Source organism: Lactuca serriola, chromosome 3 (assembly GCF_051521515.1).
Source record: "Lactuca serriola cultivar US96UC23 chromosome 3, Lser_US96UC23_V15, whole genome shotgun sequence".
Taxonomy (NCBI): Eukaryota; Viridiplantae; Streptophyta; class Magnoliopsida; order Asterales; family Asteraceae; genus Lactuca; species Lactuca serriola.
The window spans coordinates 8,382,993-8,406,096 of NC_136410.1; the positions used below are offsets into that span (position 1 = coordinate 8,382,993).

General features: G+C 37.1%; 1 protein-coding gene and 1 pseudogene across 1 annotated transcript; both read right to left on the bottom strand.

Moving 5' to 3' along the window:
- Positions 1-940: 940 nt before the first annotated feature.
- On the bottom strand, positions 941-1,326 carry LOC145095001 (uncharacterized; annotated as a pseudogene).
- A 20,012-nt stretch (positions 1,327-21,338) lies between these two features.
- Positions 21,339-22,472, bottom strand: LOC145095002 (uncharacterized). Its single transcript, XM_079032947.1, has one exon. The coding sequence runs from the start codon at positions 22,470-22,472 to the stop codon at positions 21,339-21,341; it is 1,134 nt and encodes a 377-aa protein (XP_078889073.1).
- Positions 22,473-23,104: the final 632 nt, after the last annotated feature.

Genomic DNA, 23,104 nt, shown 5'->3' on the forward strand with positions numbered 1-23,104 from the left:
CTCTACAATATCCATTGGAAGTTGTACAAACCTCATTTGATACACCTACTACTACTATTATTCACATGCTTTTTCCCGTACAACATTGAATAATTCTTTTGGATGGACAACAGCTCATTTTTTTATATTTAGGGGTGTTTCGCTTGGGTTTAAGATGAGAAAAATCATTTTAGGAAAAGTTGTTAAAAGTTAAGTTTATCTGACTTTTTCAAAAAGTTTATTTTTTTTATATTCAAAAGTAGCTTTTACAAAATTTATTGTTTTTACCAAACATCTTTTAGCTTTTTATTTTTTCCTAAAAGCTAAAAGATATTTTAAAGGATAAAACAAACACCCCCTTAGATTGATGGGTTTTTTTAGAAAAACGAGGCATTAGCCCGATAATATATTGTATATTTGTTCATTCAGTCTCTAAACTTGTTTCGTGCTTTATGATGGGAATAAAGAGGTAATCTGGTTTGTCGGTTGCCCATTTGCCAAATAGACATTTGTTGACTTTGAAAAGTCTAAAACGACCGTTAGAAGGGGAATCGGTGACAGTTGGGGAGAAAGACGATCCTAATAAGGGTTGTATCCGATGAGTTAGACGGTGGCGGGTTGCCGTAGCTACCACCACAACAACGATCATGTCACTTTACGGCCTCCCACCTCTACATATTAACCTTCAACAATTGGATCATAAACAATCATTTTTATCGAGAAAAGAAAATCATTGAATCTTAGTCCAATAGTTATGACGAAGGATAACTTAACTTATATCTCCATCCTAACCCAAATCGATACCAATTGCACTAAAACAGTAGTAATAGAATTCATCAAGCCTCAAATTCGAATGATATCTAGCAATAATATGTACTCACAGAACTTCAATAACAAAAGCAAACCAAATCAATAGAGAACATATCTAAACCCCCCAATAAAAGAATTACAGATCAACAACTTACTCCTTGTTCTTCAACTTCTCAATTCGTTGATGGAGGTGGTCAACACGAACAACAAGCTTCATAATAGAGTACAAGATCCAATAGAAGACGAGCGATGACTATTCATGATCAATTTCTAGTGGCGGAGATGCTCCGATGGCGAGCAGTTATGAAATTCACAGTTGGGCATCAATTCGTACTTCCAATAGATGTTTGCTAGCAAAAAGAGACAAACGGGTACAATGGGAAGGAACGGTTTGAGGAGGCTAATTGCAACGATGATAAGACCTTTCCTGAGTGCATCAAGGTCCGGGAGGGTTAGGAGGAGGATCACGACGGCTTCGAATGCGGCAACGTAGCATAGAACCACCCATTTCAATGTTGTTTTTATTGATTTCTTCATATTGAAGAAATCGGAGGAATTAGGTGTAACGCCTGTGTTTCCGGACTTGCCATTTTTAGCAATGTAATAGTCTAGGTTAACCTTTGTAACCCGTTTTGAAATAATAAGAATGTATTATTTGAGTATTATGTGTTTTGTGCTTAATTGCTTAATTATGTGGTCTGATTAATTAAGAATAAAAATAAGCGTCAAAATTTAAGTGCAAAATAAACTTAATATCTTTGGTGAGTGTTGTAGTAGTTGAAACGAGGTTTCCGAATATATATATATATATATATATATATATATATATATATATATATATATATATATATAGAACGCCCAAATCTGACTTCGTATGAGGAAGTTATGATTTATCGAAGTTTCGACTTAGCGGTATGCAACCTGAAATACTCGATTTGAGATCGAGCGGTTTTTAGCCGAAACAATCTAAATGAGAATCGAAGATCTCATTGTTGGTATCGAAGCGATAAAAAGTTAGGCGAGAACGGACGTCAAACGAAGAAGTTATGAATTTATAACGAAGTTTTCTGTCGCGGCCTATTAAAAATAAATAATAAAAATAAAGTCAAAATTAGCCGACGGAGTCTAAACGAAAGTTGTAGAGCGTAGTCTCACCTTTCCGTGGATATAAAGAACGTCGAAAACGGAGTTCGTATGAAGAAGATATGAATTTCCGAAGTTTGATAAATAATTTGTATTTATTTTTAAATCAAAAATCCGGCATTATCTGAAGCCGAGTCAGCGGTCCGATCCGACTTATGCCCCGCGTAAGCGAGTACGCCCCGCGTACTCCGAAGGTGTCGACATCGCAGCAAGTGGCTTCGGATGACGCATGCAGTGACGACTTCGGACCAGTACGCCCCGCGTACTCCGAGGCTCCAGCCTCCTATAAATGGGATGCGAAGGCAGCCGAGTCTTTGCCAATTTCTTCTCTTCTCTCTCCCGTTTTGCATCGTTTTGCGTGCCAAAAATACCCCGAAGCCCCGATATTATTCTCTAGCCTCGAGGCAAGTCCCGAGATCCCGAAGATCCCGAGAAGTGCGGTTCCCGAGCCAAAGCTCTGTCCGCGAGAAGTTCGATTTTTGTGGAGATCTTCCAGATCTGCTGTGGATTACTACTTCTGCAAGTCGTAGTGCTGTCCGATCATCTTCTGATCAAGTGAGTGTATACTACCTTTCATAAACACGATAATAATACAAGTGCGGTTTGAGTGTATTAAGTAAATTGTGGTTTATATGTGTGAGGGTGCAGTTACTTTCTTCTAACAAGTAACTATGAAATATTTTATGCGATATACTTGCTATGTGTATATTTTGTGATTGTATGCGTGAATGGATATTCACTTTATTCCATCTCATAGATCTGAATTGCTTTCTATGAAATACGTGTTATGTGGTATGCCTCATCTGTTATGTGAAATATTATCACACCCCCGAACCAGGCGGCGGAAACGTTCGGGGGCTGTCGTGACTCAATTGAATACCATAACATTGAATATATATGAAACGTAACAACATTCGTCACCATGCATTAATATAGTACAAACAGTAGAGTTTACATGAAATACATTGTTTAAACATTACATTCCCAAAAATAAATTGTTCGATTAGTACATAAATAAACTGCAAGCCATCACTGAATATGATTTCCTTTGATTCACTGGTTCCCTGAGAATACAAGTATTTTGAAAAAAAACGTCAACATATGAAATGTTGGTGAGTTCATAAGCGGTATTTGAAGAAAAACAATGTTTCGTATCGTTTGAAAATCACCAGAAAATCCGATATTTTCTGAAAAGAAAAGCTTTTGAAAACGTTGGTGAAGATCCATATGTATGCTTGTTTGTTTCTATACTTGTAAAAATTGTTCATTGAAGTTGTATGCATTTCAAATCTGTACGTATTGAAAATCCTAGGAAAACCCGATGTTTTCCTAATTCCTTGAATTCCATGAAGTTACATTGAAACCATTGCATAGCGTGTAGTGTCAGTCCCAGGCGACGTTGGATTATTTTTGAGCATGATTAATTGCTACAAACACGCATTACACAAACGACCAGTTTATAGCTATACTAACGATCCCGTAGGCGTCGTCCATATTAATCACGTTATCCAATCGCCCTGACTATGTGTAGTCCCACATCCGAAGAGAAAGAGGACACGAAGACCTCGATGACTCCATTAACCGGTTGGGGATAAAAATGTACGAGGGGTCCCAGACCCGCCTCGCATGAAATGTAGACTTTATTAGCAATACCAAAGGACCCTTGGGGACCAGTAGTATACAAGCCATTGAAAGTCCTTTTACGTTGTGTCAGGTCGGTAAAACCCAACACTTCGTAAGATAGAGGTCTTTGGGCCTTAAGATCAGGTCATTGGGCTAGCTAGGCCCAACAAACAAGATTTTACACTTTTGGGGCCCAAAGATGGTGCGTAGACGTCTGTGCACACTCGCATGTATATTGAATTCCCAAACGTTACTTGTATGAATCGTAGTGTCGTCGTGTTAGTAGTTTCGGATTTTATTGGTTCGAGACCGAACCAATTCGTTTAACAACGACTTTTGGTATTGTTGTGTATTGTATTTCGTCGATAGTCGCGGTGCCATTATTTGATCAATTTGCGTGTATTGAATTAGCCTTGAAAGTTTTCTATTTTTCAACCCCTCATTGTTTGTAAAATTCACCTTTTCAACCCTTTTTAATTAAATACTTTCCGGTTTGGTCCTTCAATCAATTTTCTTGACATTTTAACACCAAAAATTATTGAAATTAATATTTTTCAGCATATTTTTCATAGAAAACAGTTTAAGTCCCTGAAAATGCAGTTTTCTCGGTTATAACCCCTCTTTTTTGCAATTTTGACAATTTTGGCCCAAATGGTAAGATTTTTGCAACTTTGGTCCTTTTTAAATTTAAAAAGCATTTTAAACCTTTGAAAAGGACTTGGAACACTAATAGTACACTGTTTTACAGAAAAACACAGTTTCGACCCTCCAAAACAGAAAATCTCGCATAATGGGCCTCATTGGGCCGAAAATGTCATTTTTAGCCCATTAAGCTTGAAATTTATGTTTTTAATCCTCTAAATGAGTATATTTCCAGAAATTGTTTTATTGAAACTGTTTTGACACACCTCATCCATCAGAATTCGTGATATGTCAATTTGGGCCCTTAATTTTGTATTTTTCACATTTTAGGTCCAAAATTTGTGTTTTTAGCCCAAAGAAGTTGTTACTAAGCCATTTAGCTATTTTTCTAGAAACACTTTGTATGTAGAAATATATTTGATGCTAAAATCATTTAACATAAGGTATATCTCGGTTTTTGAGGGGTTTTATGGCTAGATCCAACATTATAACACACAAAAGCACACATATAAGCATGGAAATCATACAAGGCATACAAAACACATATAGATCTACACTTTCACTTGTATTCCCCCCCCCCCCCCCACAAAACTCATAAAAACAGAAAATAGGGGGTATGAAGCTCACCTTAGTGTGGTTTCGGTTTTGAATAGAAAATGGAAGGAAAATGAAGTGATTTTCGGCCTTAGCACCTTTCCTTGGTAGGTCTCGAGTTTGGTGACTTCTAAGATGCATGATCACAAGTTGGAATAGATTTAGGAGAGATTTTTGATGGAATGAAATAGCTAGATCATGTATATAAGTAAATACTTACCTAAGATGATGATTAGCTTGAAAGATCCTCTTGAAAGCTCCTTAGAATCTCGAAATTATGGAGAGGAAAGGAGAGAGTTTCTTTGAGAGAAGAATGAGTAAATTTTTGTGTGTGTGTTTGAATGTGGCCGAGAGTGAGAGAGAGAGGAGAGAAGAGAAGTGATCTTTGAAGTGATATGTGCTTGGAAGTATGAGTTCCATGCATAGATACCCTTTGGTTAATAATGAGGTGGCATGCATTAAGTCAACTCTTCCATTTCCTCTTGGGCTTGGGCATTGGGCCGAGAATTTGGAAGGGAAAAGGAAAAATTTGGGCCTTTACCCCTAAGCCCAATATTAGAGTTAATCTTGGGTATGTTTTAAGTCTAAAAGAATGTGGTAGGATTTTTATATTTTTATTGGACTAGTTTAGGTTATTCATGTATCAAGGTTTTTAATTCATTTCATTCTAGGCCCAACATGGCCCAAAATGTTGAAATAAATTAGTGTAGGTCCAATTAGAGCCCAATTAGGGTTCTAAGCCCATGATAGTCTAATTGGAAGCTTATTGGTCCATTTGGATCCAATAAGGGAGCCCTAGTCCAAAATGGACTTAAACAAGGACTTCTAAGGTCTCCAATTGTTTGATGACTATTTGTAGTACTTTGTATGATGTATTTGATTGAAGTTTTTGATGTCATAATCATAGGTGTTACACATGTTCTTAAGCTTTTGATTCACATTAGCTTGAGTGTATAGATTACATGACACAAAATTTCCAGTTGTGACAAATATATATATTGAATGAAAATGATATACAGGTTTTAAACTATGTATGAAAATATATATTTTTATCTAGTAATATGTTGGGTAGAACATGGGTAGATAGTTGGTGTGTAATAAACAGATGAGAGGCCTCGATGTTGTTGTTGTTGATCTAGTTATTCAGCGGAGTATGGATAACGACCACGGACTCTTTCTAGACAGTCCAGTGGAACGCTAGCAGGTTCATAACCTGTAGGTGTTGTGAACGATGTGTTCACCGGTGTACTCTATCCCCCTCATGGTTGCCTTTAGGATGTCTATTGTTGAGGAAACCCCTTAGCAGTGATGTCCGTCCCGATGAAAATCCTAGATTAGGTCCCTTGAGATAGATGTTGTTTTAGGGACGTAAAGTGAGGATAACGGGAATGGGTAATTGGGATAGTGATTGGTTGGTGAAATTAAATATAACTTATTTATTGTGGGTTGAAAACCGTATATGCTCACCAGGCTCCCAAGCCTGACCCACTCAGTTTTATTTGTATTACAGGAAGTGGCACAAGGGCGTAAGATGGATGGATCATCTTGTTGTTTTGTTTACAAGTCTGTATATGTATATATTTTTTGAATGACTTGTAATGTTATCGTTTATGCTTTATGGTCTGTATCGGAACATGACATCCCGAGTTTTGATTATATAATGAAATGCATCTCTTGATGAAATGCTTTGATAAATATTATTTTATCATGTTTTGTTTTGGGAACAAATTCCGCAACTCTTTCAAATCAAAAGGATTTACTCTGAAAATATTTAAAAGCATAAATGAAAATCGGTCTTTTCTGGCCGAGATTTTGGGGATGTCACATTAGGGGGTGAAGAAGTAGGTAGATTAAGGGTTAACTGATATAAAGTTAAAACATGTGGCATTAGTATGATTGTGAGATTCACAGTTAGGCATCGTTTCATACTTCCAGAATACATGTGGCATTATTTACATGTTATTAGAGGTAAAAGACTAAAAGAGCATGTCATAACCCACTTTATTTCGTCATAAAGCATAGAAATAGGTTTAGGGACTGAATGGGAAAATGTGCAATACATTGTATAGCTAATGTGTCATTTTCCTTATTTTTTATACATTTACATTTTATATTTAGTTTGACGGGATCAGGTATGAATATAGGACGATTTGGGTTGGTTTCGACCTACAACCGAGCATAAACCTATAATATCAGTTTCCATATGTTTAAAGTCCATCTCAACACCCAAATTGATGGGTTCAGTTTCCTCGATTTTCTTGGTACGGTTTAAGGTTCAAACCCAAACCAAATCACAACCTAAGTTATAAGTTTTGCAAGTCATTACATAGAGGCTGAGGTGGGTTGATGTTGTATGCAATGGTTCATCATATAAGAGTTGTGGAGGGTAGAGGTTGTGTTTAATGGGCGATGTCGATGGTAGAAGTTGTGTGTAGTGGGTGGTGTGGGACGACTTTAATGGTTGTCATATAAGATATATGAAGATGGAAAGAAAGAGCAAAATAAGATTCAAACACAAGACCACTAGTAGCAATGAACAACACTTTACCAACCTAACCAAACTAATACATGTGATTTATTTATGTTGATTTATATATAATATATTAATATGTATAATTTTTTTATGTTTCTATAAACTTTTGTTCGGTTCATTTTTTTCTCGGTTTCTTATACTTATCGAAAGCGAACCCACAGCAAAAGTTTCGATTTTTGAATAGCTCAAACGCAAACTATCGATTTATGCTTCGATTTCAGTTTTTGGGTTCAATTTTTCTTTGATTTGTGTAATAATATTTTAAAAGATATGTTATCTTATTTATTTGAATTTTTTATACAAATTTCGTTGTTTTAGCGATTTGTAGGATTTAAAGATTGTAGAATATATAAAATAGCAAAATGCTTTCTTTGAGTTTTGTTTTGGACAATTTACCTTTTCTTAGACTGAAATTGTAACATATTTTTGATATGTTCCATTTTAGACAAGTAATTGATGGACATAAGAGCTTATTTGTAAGTTGGGTTTGATAAAATTCAACCTAATCCTAATAAAATGCTTAAAGGAACGACCTAGAGATTCGCTAATGAGAAGACATGTTGAATGTGTAGGAAATCATCTATGCACAAACACATATAACCTTCTAAATTAGGGATATTTAAAGGTCATTGACTTGTAATGGGTGTTTATACATTTAACTGGTATTAATTAAATACTTCACTACATAAATCAAAAGTCGAACTACTTTCGAGGATAGTAGTCATATATTGGACAAAAGGTGATATGTGCAGATTTAGTCATATATTTTGGTTAATATCTTAATACTTTTTGGCTATTTTGTCTTGAATATTGGACAAAAGGTACTTAATTATGTTTAAATTGTATTTTCATCCTAAAATACATGCTCAAGTTAAAAAGGAAGCGGGATTAGCAATCGGAAGCTCGGGAATTGAAGAAAGAAGAAATCAAGCCAAAAAGCTGACGGACTCGGCGAGTTGGTCCTCAACTCGTCGAGTAGATAAGAATATTCGTGAACCATCAGGTGCCTTACCTTACACTGGATTTAAGTGATGGACTCGGCGAGTTAGTCTATGGAATCGACGAGTTGCCCCTGTTTTCAGAAAACTATATAAAGGACACTAATTCCCAAGACAAGGACTTTTTCTCTGGATCTTTTGGTGACTTATCTGCGATTGGAAGGTTATTGAAGCTCTGAAATTCAAAGGTCAACCCTATAGATTGATTTGGAAGAGATCAAAGGCAACATATACTCTCTTTTTCTTAATCTATTGCACAAAACTATGTTTTTACTTATGGATTTCATTTTTGAGACATTACGTTGTAGATATAAGCTAAAACTCATTACTTATGTTTAAGGTGGATTAGCTTGTTAATATGGATTTAGTTTATGGCATGAATTATTTGATTTGGCGAAATTGTTTTGTTAAGCTTGTAAACGATCCTTATGTGTTGACAAAAACTATTTTCTGTTAATTATCAAGTCTATTAAGTTGCATAAACATTCTCTTAATTGCTCGATTGATATGATTTATGTGAAAACAATGTTATATGCCTAGTATTAGTGAATATGAACCTAAGATTAATTAGAAAATAGGTAAGTTAATGTGTAAGCTTGTGTGATGAACAACCATACAAGATGTTAATTGAATTAGTAATTTAATTAGCTACAACTACAAGTCTTGCTTAACCCGAATCAAAATACTAGGAAATTCATTGGTTTAACCAATTGGTCACTGTTTAAATTAATTCGTTTTCGAAGGATTAGTAATAGTGAACATGAATTGAACCACATTAATCGGTAGCCAATGACAAAATAATCCATTGCACTTGCCATAAATCAACTATAGAAACAAGTGAATCGAACCTAAACAGAAGTCTCTTTTATTATTGAATTTAATTACCTTCTATTTGCTTTAGTTGTTAATTGTTTTGTTAGAGTGTTAGTCATTTGTTTAAGTTTCTAGTCTTGCAAAGCTAGAGAAAACCCTTCTTTTTATTGTTAGTTTTAATTAGATAATATTTAGTAATTAGTTTAATTATTACCGTTTCCTATGTTCAATACCTTGCTTGCTTGAACTATATTGCTAAACGATAAGTACACTGCCTTTCATGTGTTTATTTGTGTTTGAAGTAGCAGGATTAAAAACTACTGTATTTTACACACATCAACGACGCCCACTGTGATATGTTCGAGTTGAAATATACCCCAGGGCGGGGGCCCATACTTGCTTTTTGGGTTGGAATGAACCCCAGGGCTAGGCCCATTTATATGTTTGGTATGTGGTATTTTGAGGTGCTCACTAAGCTTCGTGCGTACGGTTTTTAGTTTATGTTTCAGGTACTTCGGTTTTCAAATGGAAGAGCTCGGGATGATTGCAAGACACTCACCACCTCATTTCGCACTTTCTTAACTCACTCTGATATGATGTGACGATTGATACATTTGTTTCATTTGTATTTTTATGACGATGTTTTCTGGAATACTGGTTTTATCAATTTAAAAATGAAATTTTCGGGTCTTGTTTTTGGGACATTACATTTCAAACATTCTAAGATGTCTTGAGTTATAAAAATGCTAGCTTGACCATTTCCTTTCTTCCATGTAAGAGTTGGGGGGGGGGGGGTTATGAAGTAAAAGTTTTGGGTTTTGGGTTTTAGCTCCTTGTAGCCAAGAAAAAGGCTTAAAGTTAGAGACTTTATGGATTAAGACGTTCTTAAGGGGCCATATATGTGTTTGGAATGGATGTCTTAAAGATTAAGACGTTTTGCATGTAGAATATGGGAATAGATTACGTACTCTGAGTGTACGCTTGGCTATGCCCCGCGTAGCCTTATGCGAGCATGTTTTCTGGTGATGCGCTCTACGCCCATCGTAGAGTCAAGTACGCCGAGCGTACTGGCCAAGTTGACTTTTGTGGACTTTGAACAATTGAGTATTAGGTGGATGGCGAGGGATTTGTGATGGCTAAAATGATATTTTACTCTAAGTATGGACTAGACTTAACGTGGGGTTAGTAGTGTGTACGGAAATACCTTAATTATTAATTAAGGTTAATTGGTGTATTTAATTAGGCGGAGTCTAGTTCCGACAGTTCGGATGTGAGTTCGATCAGTCATTAGTTCAGGTGAGTCTCCTCACTTATTCTTACATGTGTGGTAGAATAGTTGTATATATACATGTGATGACCAGCTGGGTCTAAATGTTATTACTGTGTATGTGTTGTTTATATGTGTTGAGACTTAGGGTAGTCTCTAGGGTTGTTGGTACCTCACGAGATGTACTGTTTGCCCACTGAGACTTAGGTAGTCTCCATGGTTGCTGATAACCCATAGTTGTTTTATGTGTTGTGTTGTATGTGATATATTGGGGAACTCACTAAACTTTGTGCTTACAATTATTGATTATGTGTTTCAGGTACTTCTGAGGATCGCGGGTAAGCGAAGGCTTGATTGTACACATTCGCTTGGAGATTTTGTTACTGGATATTTTAGGACACTCTGATATTTTGATGTGGAATTGTATTTGACATTATGACTTTTCTTGGATGGTTTTTATGAAAACTGTTTGTTTTATGGATTCAAAAAAAAAAATTGGTTTGAAAATTTGGATGTTACACCAATCATGTTAGTTTAATTTTGGATTAGGGACTAACCTTGCAAAGTTTTTGATAGTTGGACAAATAGTACAATAAAACAAGTTTGTTAAAATCGAGATCTTATTTAAAATCATTTTACGTTTTGCAAGACCGTGATCGTAAGATCCTACCAAAATGAACACGTATTCAAATTGGTCGCAAGATAGTGTAATAAACTTTAATTTCTTAAGCATCACACATAATTTTTGTTGCTACAAACCGTAAACATTAAGAATAAAACATCTTAATTAGAAATAAGATTATTTTGATAATGTACAAGTAAGACATAATATCACAAATGAATTATTATGGGTATGCTCTGCCTAACTCGAGATGAATTGATAAAATGATGATGCTCTAGAAGACTTCTTGCAACTTGTGATGCCCGGTTTCAAGTTGAATAAACGAATTTTTAATATCCAGTTATATAATAAATCTAAAAAAGTGAGATCGTGATCATTTTTCAATTATAAAATTTTAAAATCGTAAAATCTTAAGATCAAAATCGAGATTTTAACAACCTTACAATAAAGCCTAAACGTTAGGTCCGTTAGGGGACCTAACATGTATTTTTGTGATTAATAAATGTCTCTTATTTGTGAAATTCAAATTAAGATGGATAAATAAACATTGGCTCATCATATGATTCGATCCATTTTAGTCTGTCTTTAGAACTTACCCATTTTGACGCCTTTTCAAGCTTGTATTCATCCCATCTAAGCCATCCATTTTTGCCACTTATAGTAGAATATGTTTAATAGCTATATGACCGTTTAATGGGTATATGGAGATTGGCATCGCATATATAGAAAAATATGTTCAAACATTATGTTAAAGTAGTATGATTCTAACTTTTGTCAATTGCATCAGATGCTCTATGATTTCTTTTACACCATCATCTATATGATTTCCTTTACATCATCATCATTTCTCATTTTCATTTTGTAACAAAAACTAAAGTAATAATTGATCAAAAAATCAATAAATTAAAATGGTTTTTAAAATAACAAATTAAATAACCATGGAAAATAAGTTGAAGCCTAAATTGTTGAAATTGTCCTTGTGTTTGGTCAAAATTACGTGTTTTGTCTATAACTTTTGTTTTACATTCGGATTACCAATGTAGCATATTTTTATTAATGTAGCATATTTTTATTTCGTTTTTCATCACTGATAAATATAAAAAGACTACATTTCACTTGAATGTGCTTTTTTCTGATTTATTTATCTATATAATAAATTATTTATTAATTGAAAAACATAGTTATCTATGTTAGAATTGTTGTAATTGAAACGAGTCTAAAATATCATTTAGTGATTGAGATAAACATATATGTGGATGGATGCAAGTTTGGGATGAGTGCGTAATTGGTAAGTAGTTATTGTTATTGAGGACATTAGTATCGGTCAAGATATATATAAATATAGTACTGACAACCAAGGATGATCGGTCAATTAAGAGAGTATGGTTCATTAAGTACAAATACTTATGTTAATATATATTTTTTCTATGATATTATTTATATTTTTTAATAAATAAAAAAGTATGAAATGTTAAGAAACCATAAAGTGTTTTACCAAAGAAAGGTAAAAAAATACAATGTTATTATTGGAAATATAAAATTAAAGTATACTTTTAAAATCAACATATTTCTAGTTGTTTTCATATGGACCTATCCGCTATAATAAAAAGTGGTTGTAATTAATTTCTCTTTGCTCTCATGAACTACGCCAATTGAACTACTCGTAGATTGTCGATAATTCATCTTCCAATTGTCTTTATCATGTAATTATTGATAACATTGTCATATGATTATATCAAAGACAAATTACAAGGGTTCTCAGAGAAAAACATTAAGACTACAAGGAATAAAGCGGATATAAATACTAGCTAGACAGAAACCCTAATGGGCTAAAGACAAAAAAGAGCTCATAAACAAGCGGGCTAATAATATAGACTAACATCCCCCCTCAAACTCATAATGCCGCAGCAATAAGCATTGAGAGTTTGTCACATAAGAACCGAAACCGAGAAGCCGATAAAGCCTTCGTAAAAATATCCGCAAGCTGCAAAGTTGATGAAACAAATGGAAGCGAAATGGTCCCAAGCTGCAGATGATGACGAGTAAAATGACAATCAATCTCAATGTGCTTCGTCCACTCATGAAAAATAGAATTCTTCGCAATTTGTATCGCACTTTTATTATAACAATTCAAGGGAGTAGGTGAAGAAATGTAAACTCCTATATCCGCAAGCAACCACCATAACCAGATAATCTCACATGTAGTTACAACCATAACACGATATTCAACCTCCGTGGAAGATCTAGAGACAAAATCATGTGTTCTTGCTCTTCCATGAAATAAGAGACTCTCCAAGAAATACACAAAATCCAGTAGTAGACTTACGATCATGACGATCACCATCCCAATCAACATCACTATAGGCACGTAACTCAAGAGAAGACGTCGAGGGAAACAAGAGAGTCTGAAACTAAGTGTCACGAAGATATCTCAGAATATGAAGAACAACTCCCCAATGAACAGAGGTAGGTGTAGTAACAAATTGACTGACAGAGGTTTGATACGTTGTTAGAAGACTTTCTAGGGTTACCGTGGCATGTCGTTTTCGTTCATTATCACTGGTACTCGTTTTTTGATATGTTGATTCGTTGTTGTTGTCGGTTCGTTGCTACTGTTGGTTCGTTGCTGCTGTTGGTTCATAATTATTGTTGATTCGTTATTCAAGTGATTGCTTCCGCTGGTTTGTTACTCCTTTCATTCTCAGATTATTATATTGTCATTGTGGTTATTCATTCACTATCAACATAACTGGAAAGGATCATTCCCTTCAGTCAATCAGTACTCGTTTGGATGGAAAAAATTATACGTATTGGAGTTACGTTATGAAGAACTTCCTTCATGGGAAGAATATGTGGGGCTATGTCATTGGGACTAAAGCCAAACCCACAGTGCCTCAAACTGAGAATTATGATATGTTGCTTGATGCTTGGGAGACTGATAACTCCAAGGTTATTACTTGGATCAATAACTCTGTTACTCAGTCCATTGGTATGCAATTGGCTAAGTATGATACAACAAAGGAAGTTTGAAATCACTTGGAGAGACTGTATACTCAGTCCAATTTTGCTAAACCATACCAATTGGAATATGATATTCGTGCCCTTCAACAGAATGACCAGAGCATTCGAGATTTCTATGTTGCTATGTCTGATCTCTGGGATCAATTGGCTCATACTGAATCTAAAGAGTTAAAAGATTTTCAGCCTTACATTGCTAGGAGGGAAGAACAACGCTTGGTTCAGTTCTTGATGACCTTGCGTTCTGATTTTGAAGGTCTTCGTGGAACAATTCTTCATCGCTCTCCTCTTCCTTCAGTTGATTCAGTTGTCCATGAGTTAATTATAGAAGAGACTCGTATCAAGTCCCATGCAGATAAAGGGTTTAAAGCAACCTCTACTCCCACTCCCGCTCTTGTTGTGCTTGCTTTCTCCTCCAGTCAATCTCGACAAACTTCAAGAGTCGCTTATGATGAGTGTGCATTCTACAAACAGAAGAATCATTGGAAAGCTCAGTGTCCATTGTTAGTCAACAAGGGTAAATCTGGTCAACCTCAGTCATGGCAACAAAATAGGTCTGGTCAACAGAAGTATCAGTCACGTTCCTTTGGTACTCCTCCATGGACCCCTCGTCCTCCACAGTTTGTTGTTGCTGCTGTTCCACCAGTTGACACAGAATCTGTTGGACATATGCCACCATCTGCATTGGATCCCAAGGTGTTTGAGAGCTTTAATTAGACAGTATTTGGCTTCTAATCCCACTGCCATGTCTGCATCTATGTCTCATTCTGGTCCTTCTTCGTCTGACACTTTAGGTATTCCCTCATCTTTGTGGATTTTAGATTATGGTGCAACCCATCATATGACTACTCATATGTCATCATTTACTTCTTTGTCGCAAGTGTCAACTATTTCTGTTAAGTTTGCTAGTGATACATCTATGCTAGTTGAGGGTGCTGGGTCTATCTCCGTTTCTCATATAACTCTTCCTAATGTTTATTACATTCCCAAACTTACTTTGAACCTTGCCTCAGTCAGTCAGTTATGCAAGTTTGGTAATTGGGTGTTATTTTCTTATTATGTCTGTGTTATACACGATCAACACACCCAGAAGGTGTTTGGGATCGGTCGTAGGGTGGGGGAACTATATGTCTTGGAGGTCCTCAAAGTATCTATTGTTACTGCTTCCAGCATTGATTTATCTTCTTTTTGTTTGAGTCCTTTGTCGTCTGAGTTTTATCTTTGGCATTATCGTTTGGGACATGTGTTTGTATCACGGTTGAATTTCTTAGCATCTAGTGGTGTTTTGGGTCATTTAAACTCTTGTGATATTTCTGATTGTAGTGGTTGCAAACTAGCAAATTTTTCTGCTTTATCTTATGAAACGCAAATATGATTTCTTTGGTATTTACAACAATTTTAGAGCTCTTGTTAAAACTCAACATTTGGCTGTTATTAAGTGCTTCAGGTGTAACTTAGGGGTGAATATACCTCTAATGATTTCACTCAGTTACTTGCTTCTGATGGTACCATACACCAGTCTTCGTGTACTGACACACCTCAGCAAAACGGTGTGGCAGAACGAAAACATCGTCATATTGTTGAGACTGCCCGCTCATTGCTCCTGTCTGCACAGGTCCCTAGTGCCTTTTGGGGAGAAGCAGTCCTACCTGTTGTGTATGTGATTAATCGTATCCCTACTTCATTGAATTCAGGAATATCTCCTTTTGAGAAGTTATATGGTCATCCACCAGACTACTCTTCCTTACGAGTTTTTGGATGTACTTGTTTTGTTCTTCGTCCTCATGTTGAAAGGAACAAGTTGGGGCCGAAATCTGCTATTGGTGTATTTTTGGGGTATGAGATTGGTCAGAAAGGATACCGTTGCTATGATCCTGTGAGTCAGAAGTTATATGTTTCTCGGCACGTTACCTTTTTTGAACATATTCCTTTCTACTCGATTCCTGCTACAACCCACAATGTAACAAAGTCTGATTTTCTGCGTATTGATCCTTTTAATGAAGATATAGAGGCTCAAGACTCATCTATGCCACATGATCCCTCAGCACATGACACACCCACTTCTTTAGAGGGTGCCTCGACTCCACCTGTTCCTGAGCCTGATCCTCCGATTATTGAAGTTGAGGATCCTCATCCATCACCACCCCCCAGGAGATCTTCTCGTCCTGTCAAGTCCACCAAGCTACCTGATTTTTCTTACTCTACATATTTAGGACCGTTTGCTTTATTTATAGCAAGCATCCATTATCTGTCTGAACCTGAATCATATAGAGAAGTTGTTTCAGATCCTCTTTGGCAGAATGTTATGGCTGAAGAACTCACTGCTCTTCATCAAACTCATACATGGGATTTGGTTTCTCTTCCTCCTGGGAAACATACTATAGGTTGTCGTTGGGTGTACAAGATAAAAACAAAAGTTGATGGCTCTGTTAAACGATATAAGGCTAGACTTGTAGTAAAAGGGTATTCCCAACAGTATGATTTTGACTAGGAGGAGACATTTGCCCCAATTGCAAAGATGACGACAGTTCGTACTATGATTGCAGTTGCATCCGTTCGACAGTGGAAGATCTTTCAAATGGATCAAGAATGCCTTTTTGAATGTTGACCTTCATGAAGAGGTTTATATGACCCCTCCTCCAGGAATTCAACACCGATCGGGCGAGGTTTGTCAGCTTTGCAAAGCTTTGTATGGGCTCAAGCAAGCCCCTCGTGCTTGGTTTGAGAAATTCTCCACAGTGATTACCTCTCTTGGATTTGTCCAGAGTAATCACGATTCTGCTCTGTTTGTTAGATGCTCGAGTGCAGGATGGATTCTTCTGTCCTTATATGTGGATGACATGATTATTATAGGTGATGACCATGGTGGTATTGAGTCTTTGAATCATGATCTAGCTCGTCGATTTGCTATGAAGGATTTGGGCTTGATGCGTTATTTCTTGGGTATTGAGGTCGCTCATTCTAAGAAAGGGTACCTTCTTTCCCAGACTAAATATATATCTGACTTGTTTACACGGGCGGGACTTTCTGACAATCGGACTGTTGATACCCCTCTTGAAATCAATGCTCTGATACCATGATAACATTGTCATATGATTATATCAAAGAGAAATTACAATGGTTCTCAGAGAAAAGCATTAAGACTACAAGGAATAAAGCGGATATAAATACTAGCTAGACAGAAACCCTAATGGGCTAAAGACAAAAAAGAGCCCATAAACAAGTGGGCTAATAATATAGACTAACAATTATTATACAATCCATGCCAACCATATGACTTGATATAAATGAATTTATTCATATTTTAAATTGTTTTTAGTTATTTGATAGATTCCAAATCATTTTAAAACAAGATATGATTTATAATAAGTAAACGAATTTTGGACGAACCTTTGTTATTAATGAAGTGGTTTCTTGGTGCAAGAAGGTGAAAAAGAAAACCATGATTTGTAAGGTAGATTTTGAAAAAATTTATGATCCAGTTCGTGGGATTTTCTTATCAAGGTGATGTATTTTATGGGATTCGATCCTAACTAGATTTCTTGGATCAAAGCTTGTATTGTTTTGTTAAACTCTTCGGAATTGGTTAATGGAAACCCTACTGTGGAATTTCACCCGGCGAGGCACTAAATGTCGCTATCTTTGATGCAATTGACTTGGAGTTGTTTAAGCCTATTAAAACTAGTGTTAACCACATTCCGATTTCTCATCTACTTTATGCAGATGACGCCATCTTTATAGGTGCTTGGAAAAGAAAAAATGTTAAAATCTTGTTTTTATCTTAAAATGTTTTATGACGTTTCAAGTCTTCAAATCAATGTTCATAAATCAAAGATTTTGGGGTCGATGTCACTGATTTGGAGGTTCACGGTTTTGCAACAACGATGGGGTATGAGGTTGGTTTTTTCCCGTGTAAGTATCTTGGTGTTCCGATTGGTATAAATATGTCCCATAGTAAAATCTGGGAGCCTATTTTCGACAGATTTAGATCAAAATTTAATGGTTGGAAATCTAAAACGATTTAAGTGCGAGGGACATATACTTTAATTCGGTCAGTGCTTGGCTCTTTGGGTTTTTATTTAGTTGGAGACTTTCCTTGATTCAGTTTCCCACTAAAGATAACATGTTGCTTAGAGGGGTTGACATTCCGAGCTCTCTTTGTCCTATATGTATTGATCAAGTTGAGACAGTTGATTATTTATTTGTGGAGTGTAGGGTAGCAAAAACTTTGATTCAGAAAATGAGTCGATGGTGTGATGTTGATAGCTCTTTGTTGGTATTGGTGGAGGTTTCAAGTCTTTTTTGGATGTGATGCACTTATCGTCTAGTAAAGATGTTACACAAATAATTTTCCATGAAACAGGCTCAATCTCATTAATGACATATATATATATATATATATATATATATATATATATATATATATATATATATATACATACATACAAATAAGGGTTAATACAATAGAATGGGCCTAATTACAATGGCCTGAATACAATATATGACTAACACCCCCCCCCCCCCCCGCGCAGTTTGAACGGGTGTAGAAGACAGGATGTTCAAACTGGACCGAAATTCAAGAAACAAAGGCGTAGGCAGACCCTTGGTGAAAATATCCGCGTACTGAGAGGACGAGGAAACATGAAGAACTCGAATCTGACCGGTGGCAACTTGGTCTCTAACAAAATGAATGTTGATCTCAATGTGTTTGGTGCGCTAGTTTTGAACCAGATTACCCGTCATATAGACATCACTAACATTATCACGGTAAACGATCATGGATTTATCAGGAGGGCGATGTAGCTCACGAAGAAGATTTCGAATCCAAGAAGTTTGGGCAACCGCATTGGTAACACCATGATATTCTGCCTCTGCACTTGACCGTGAAACAGTTGTTTGACGTTTAGAAGACCAGGAGACCAAGTTTTGACCCAAAAGACACAAAAACCAGAAGCAGATCGTCTGGTGAGAGGACATCCACCCCAATCCGCATCAGAGTATGCGATTAGGCGCTGATTAGGCGAGGCATACAGTTGAAAGACCATATGAAACTGTACCACGAACGTACAGTAAGATGCGTTTTAGAGCATTAAAATGAGGCGCATAGGGATCATGCATAAACATACAAACCTGTTGCACCGCATATGTAATGCTAGGTCTAGTAAATGTGAGGTACTGCAAGGCACCAACAAGACTGCGATATAAAGTAGGATCGGAAACAAGATGCCCAGTGTCACCAAGTTTAGAAGCAGCGTCTGCGGGGGTCCGAGCAGGCTTGCATTTGAGCATGTGTGCTTTTTCTAAAATGTCCATGGCATATTTTTGTTGAGACAGAAACATGCCAGTTCGATCATGTGAGACTGCTATACAAAGAAAGTAGTTTAAATCCCCTAAATTAGTCATAGAGAATTCCTCGGATAAAGTAGAGATTATCCTGTGTAAGAGCTCAATAGATGATGCAGTGAGAACAATATCATCAACATAAAGTAAAAGATAGGCAGTGTATGATCCCTGTCTGTAAATGAAAAGAGATGAGTCGCAACGACTATGGACAAAACCGAACTGGAGAATATACTGAGCAAATCTATGAAACCATGAATGTGTGGAGCCTGCTTAAGACCATACAGAGACCGCTGAAGTAAACAAACATGATCTGGATAACGGGAGTCTCGAAAACCTAGAGGCTGATGCATGTACACGGTTTCTTGTAAGTGACCGTGTAGAAAGGCGTTTTTCACATCTAACTGTCGAATGGTGAATGGGACAACTATGAGAAATTGCAAGGGAGAGAACAGTGCGAATAGTAGTCGGTTTAATGAACCATCTGCATGTAATTTCTTTTTAAACAACCAAATACAATTAATAACATTAGCATCCGGGGGGTGCGGAACTAGTTTCCACGTTTTGTTTAAAATAAGTGCATCAAATTCCTCTGTCATGGCAGTATGCCAGTTAGGGTCAGAAAATGCTTGAGAGTAAGACTTAGGTAGCGGAGAAGTCGAGTCCACATGAAGATTTAACCGAGTAACCGGTTTGACAATACCATAGCGAGAAAGAGTGGTCATGGGATGATGAGACGTGGAAGGAGGAGGGACCGGGGAATCGTTGTCAGGAGGATCTGCGGCCGGAGGCAGAGAAGGCGGCGGAGATGGGGGATCCGACTGGGATGTATGCACCGGTGTGTAAGTGGATGGTGATGAGGTGTCATCGTCGGTATGAATAGGAAAGTCGGGTACATCAGTAGTGGGACTCGAGGATCGAGCAAAACGGAACGAAAAAATATTGGGATCAGCAGTAGCATGATCAAGGAAGGAATATGAGGGGGGGTTGATCCAGAGTCATGGATCCAAATGGAAAGGAGGTTTCATCAAAGATGACATGTCTGGAAATAATGATTTTGTTGTTGGCTAAGTTAAGACATCGAAACCCGCGATGTTAAGACGAGTATCCTAAGAAGACGCACAGAGTTGTGCGGGGTGAAAATTTATGACTAGTGACAATGTGAGGGAAACATAGACAACCAAAGACACGAAGGTGAGAGTAGGATGGGGGTTTGTGAAATAGTTTTTCTTAAGGAGTAAGATTATGGAGAGTGGTAGAAGGTAGGATGTTGAGAAGATGAACTGCCATATTTAATGTTTCCACCCAATAAGCTAGAGGGACATGAGCATTAAAAAGAAGAGTACGAATGACATTATTACTTGTATGAAGCATTCGTTCTGATTTGCCATTCTGTTGAGAGGTATGTGGACACGAAAAACGAAGTTGAATACCGTGTGTATCATAAAAGGAGCGAAATTTGGAGTTGTTGTATTCTCCACCATTGTCACATTGGAAAGCTTGAATTTTAGTTTGAAATTGAGTAAGAACAAACTGATAAAAATGTTGAAATTTATTGTTCACATCAGATTTCTAGCGAATAGGGTACACCCATAAAAAATGAGTAAACTTATCCAAGAAAATAACATAGTATTTAATGCCGCTCACACTAGAAAGTTGAGATGTCCAAACATCATAATGTATAATTTGAAAAGGAAATTGAGAAACAGAATCGGATAAATGAAAAGGTAATCTAACATGTTTTCCTAACTGACACGCATGACATAATGCAGATGAAGTTTTATTAGAACACGAAATTAAAGAACGAGACACAAAATGTTGAAAGAATTGATTTCCAAGGTGACCAAGTCATTGATGCCAAAGAGACAGCCCAAGAGTGATGAGAGCTTAAGTAGAAGGCTTCATGATAGGGTAGAGGTCACCAGTGTTGTCACGTTGGAGAAGTGTACGTTTGGTCTAAAAATCATGAACAGAGAAACCAAACTCATCAAATTCAATAGAGCACTTATTATCACGAGCAAAACGACGAACTGAAACTAAGTTTTTGATGATATCAGGAGTAATGAGAACACTATTTAAACGTAAAGGACGAAAGGAAGAAGAAAGAGGAAGGTGGGTGTCACCGGTAGCTGAGACTGGTATACGAGACTTGTTTTCGACATAGACAAAGGGATTCATAGGATTATTTCTAACAGAACGTAAGATACCTGGATCCGCGTGTAGATGAGCCGTGGTACCTGTATCCATATACCAGTCTGCATGTGTAGGGTCTACAAGAGAAAAAGTGTTGAACTGGTGTGGTAGAGAGGTAGCATGGTCTGGTTGTGAAGCTTGTTGGGCCATGTATACATGAGATGATGGACGAGCCAGCCAGGTGGGCTGTTGATGGTCCAAGTGTTGGGAAAGCTGCAGTTGTCGTGGGGGTCCAGCAGGAGAGGGCAGAAGGCCCGACTGAGAGAAGGACGACCCATATTGAGTGGCCGGTGAAGTCCACATAGGAGTAGGTCCAAAACCGCAAGGCAGCGGACCCCAAGGAGTCAGAACATACATTTGATGACCCAAAAAATTACCACCTGATGAGGGATATGAGCCATGACCGCGACCGCCACTTCGATTATTCCGGCCGCCTCGGTTATGTCGACCACCAGAACGACCACCACGGTTAAAGGAGTTGCGACGGTAATTAGAGGATGAGGTATTGTTGTTGTTGGAGGACTGAACTGTGAGTGCAGTGGGCGATGAGGAGTGATCAGCATGCAAATTGGAGAGAGCTTTGGAGTCCGAAAGTTTCATCATTTTGTATACCATGGTGAGAGTGGATGGAACATTAGTAAAGGATGGGAAGGGTCTCGAATATCGAATAAACATAGCAAGGTTCTCAAACTTGGAGGGAAGACCATTAAGAGTGTATATCACCAAGTTCTGATCAGAAATCTTGGACCCAATATTTTCGAGCATATCAACCAATTTTGAGAGCTTGTGAAGATAATCAGTCATTGATGAATCACCCATAGACAAGTTACGAATTTTTGTTTCCAATTCCATGGCACGAGTATCTTTGTTGTCATAAAATAGCTGCTCCAAAGTCATCCAAACATCATAAGCAGTAGTATTCTTTTTGATAATAGATTGAAGAAGAGGTCAGACTAACGTGTCATATATCCTTGCTTTAACAATTGCATCGATTTCATCCCATTCGGCTTTAGGATCGGTGGTTTTCTCCTTTTCGGCAGAAGAGCTGGCTGGTGGGAGAAGATGTTGATGAATGCCAAAACCTTTGCAATGGTTTTCAAATAACTCACGCTAGTGTCCTAAAAGGTGCGCCATGGTGGGCGCCAAGGCGCGCCATGGTGTGAGGCGCGACGTCGCCGTTACGAAAAGCTTCATAACGTTGCTGTTAGGCGTGGCGCGTGGCAAAGCGTGATATGGCGTGCCATGGCGCGTTATGGCGTGTTATGGCGCGTGTTTTTTCGTTTGAGACACGTTTTTTTCTCTTTTTTATACATTTTCTATTCGGACATACAAGTATTGTGTTTTTTATTAACTTTCTGTTATTAGTTGTTGATATAACACTTCTAAAAACTAGGTATATTTGATATAAATTTATATTTATGCGGTAATATAATTATAAATGAATACAAAATCGCCGCCTTACATCACGTCTTGAAAAATACCATGGCTCGCCATAACTCGTTAAGCTTGAGGCTTGGCCTTGCCGCCAC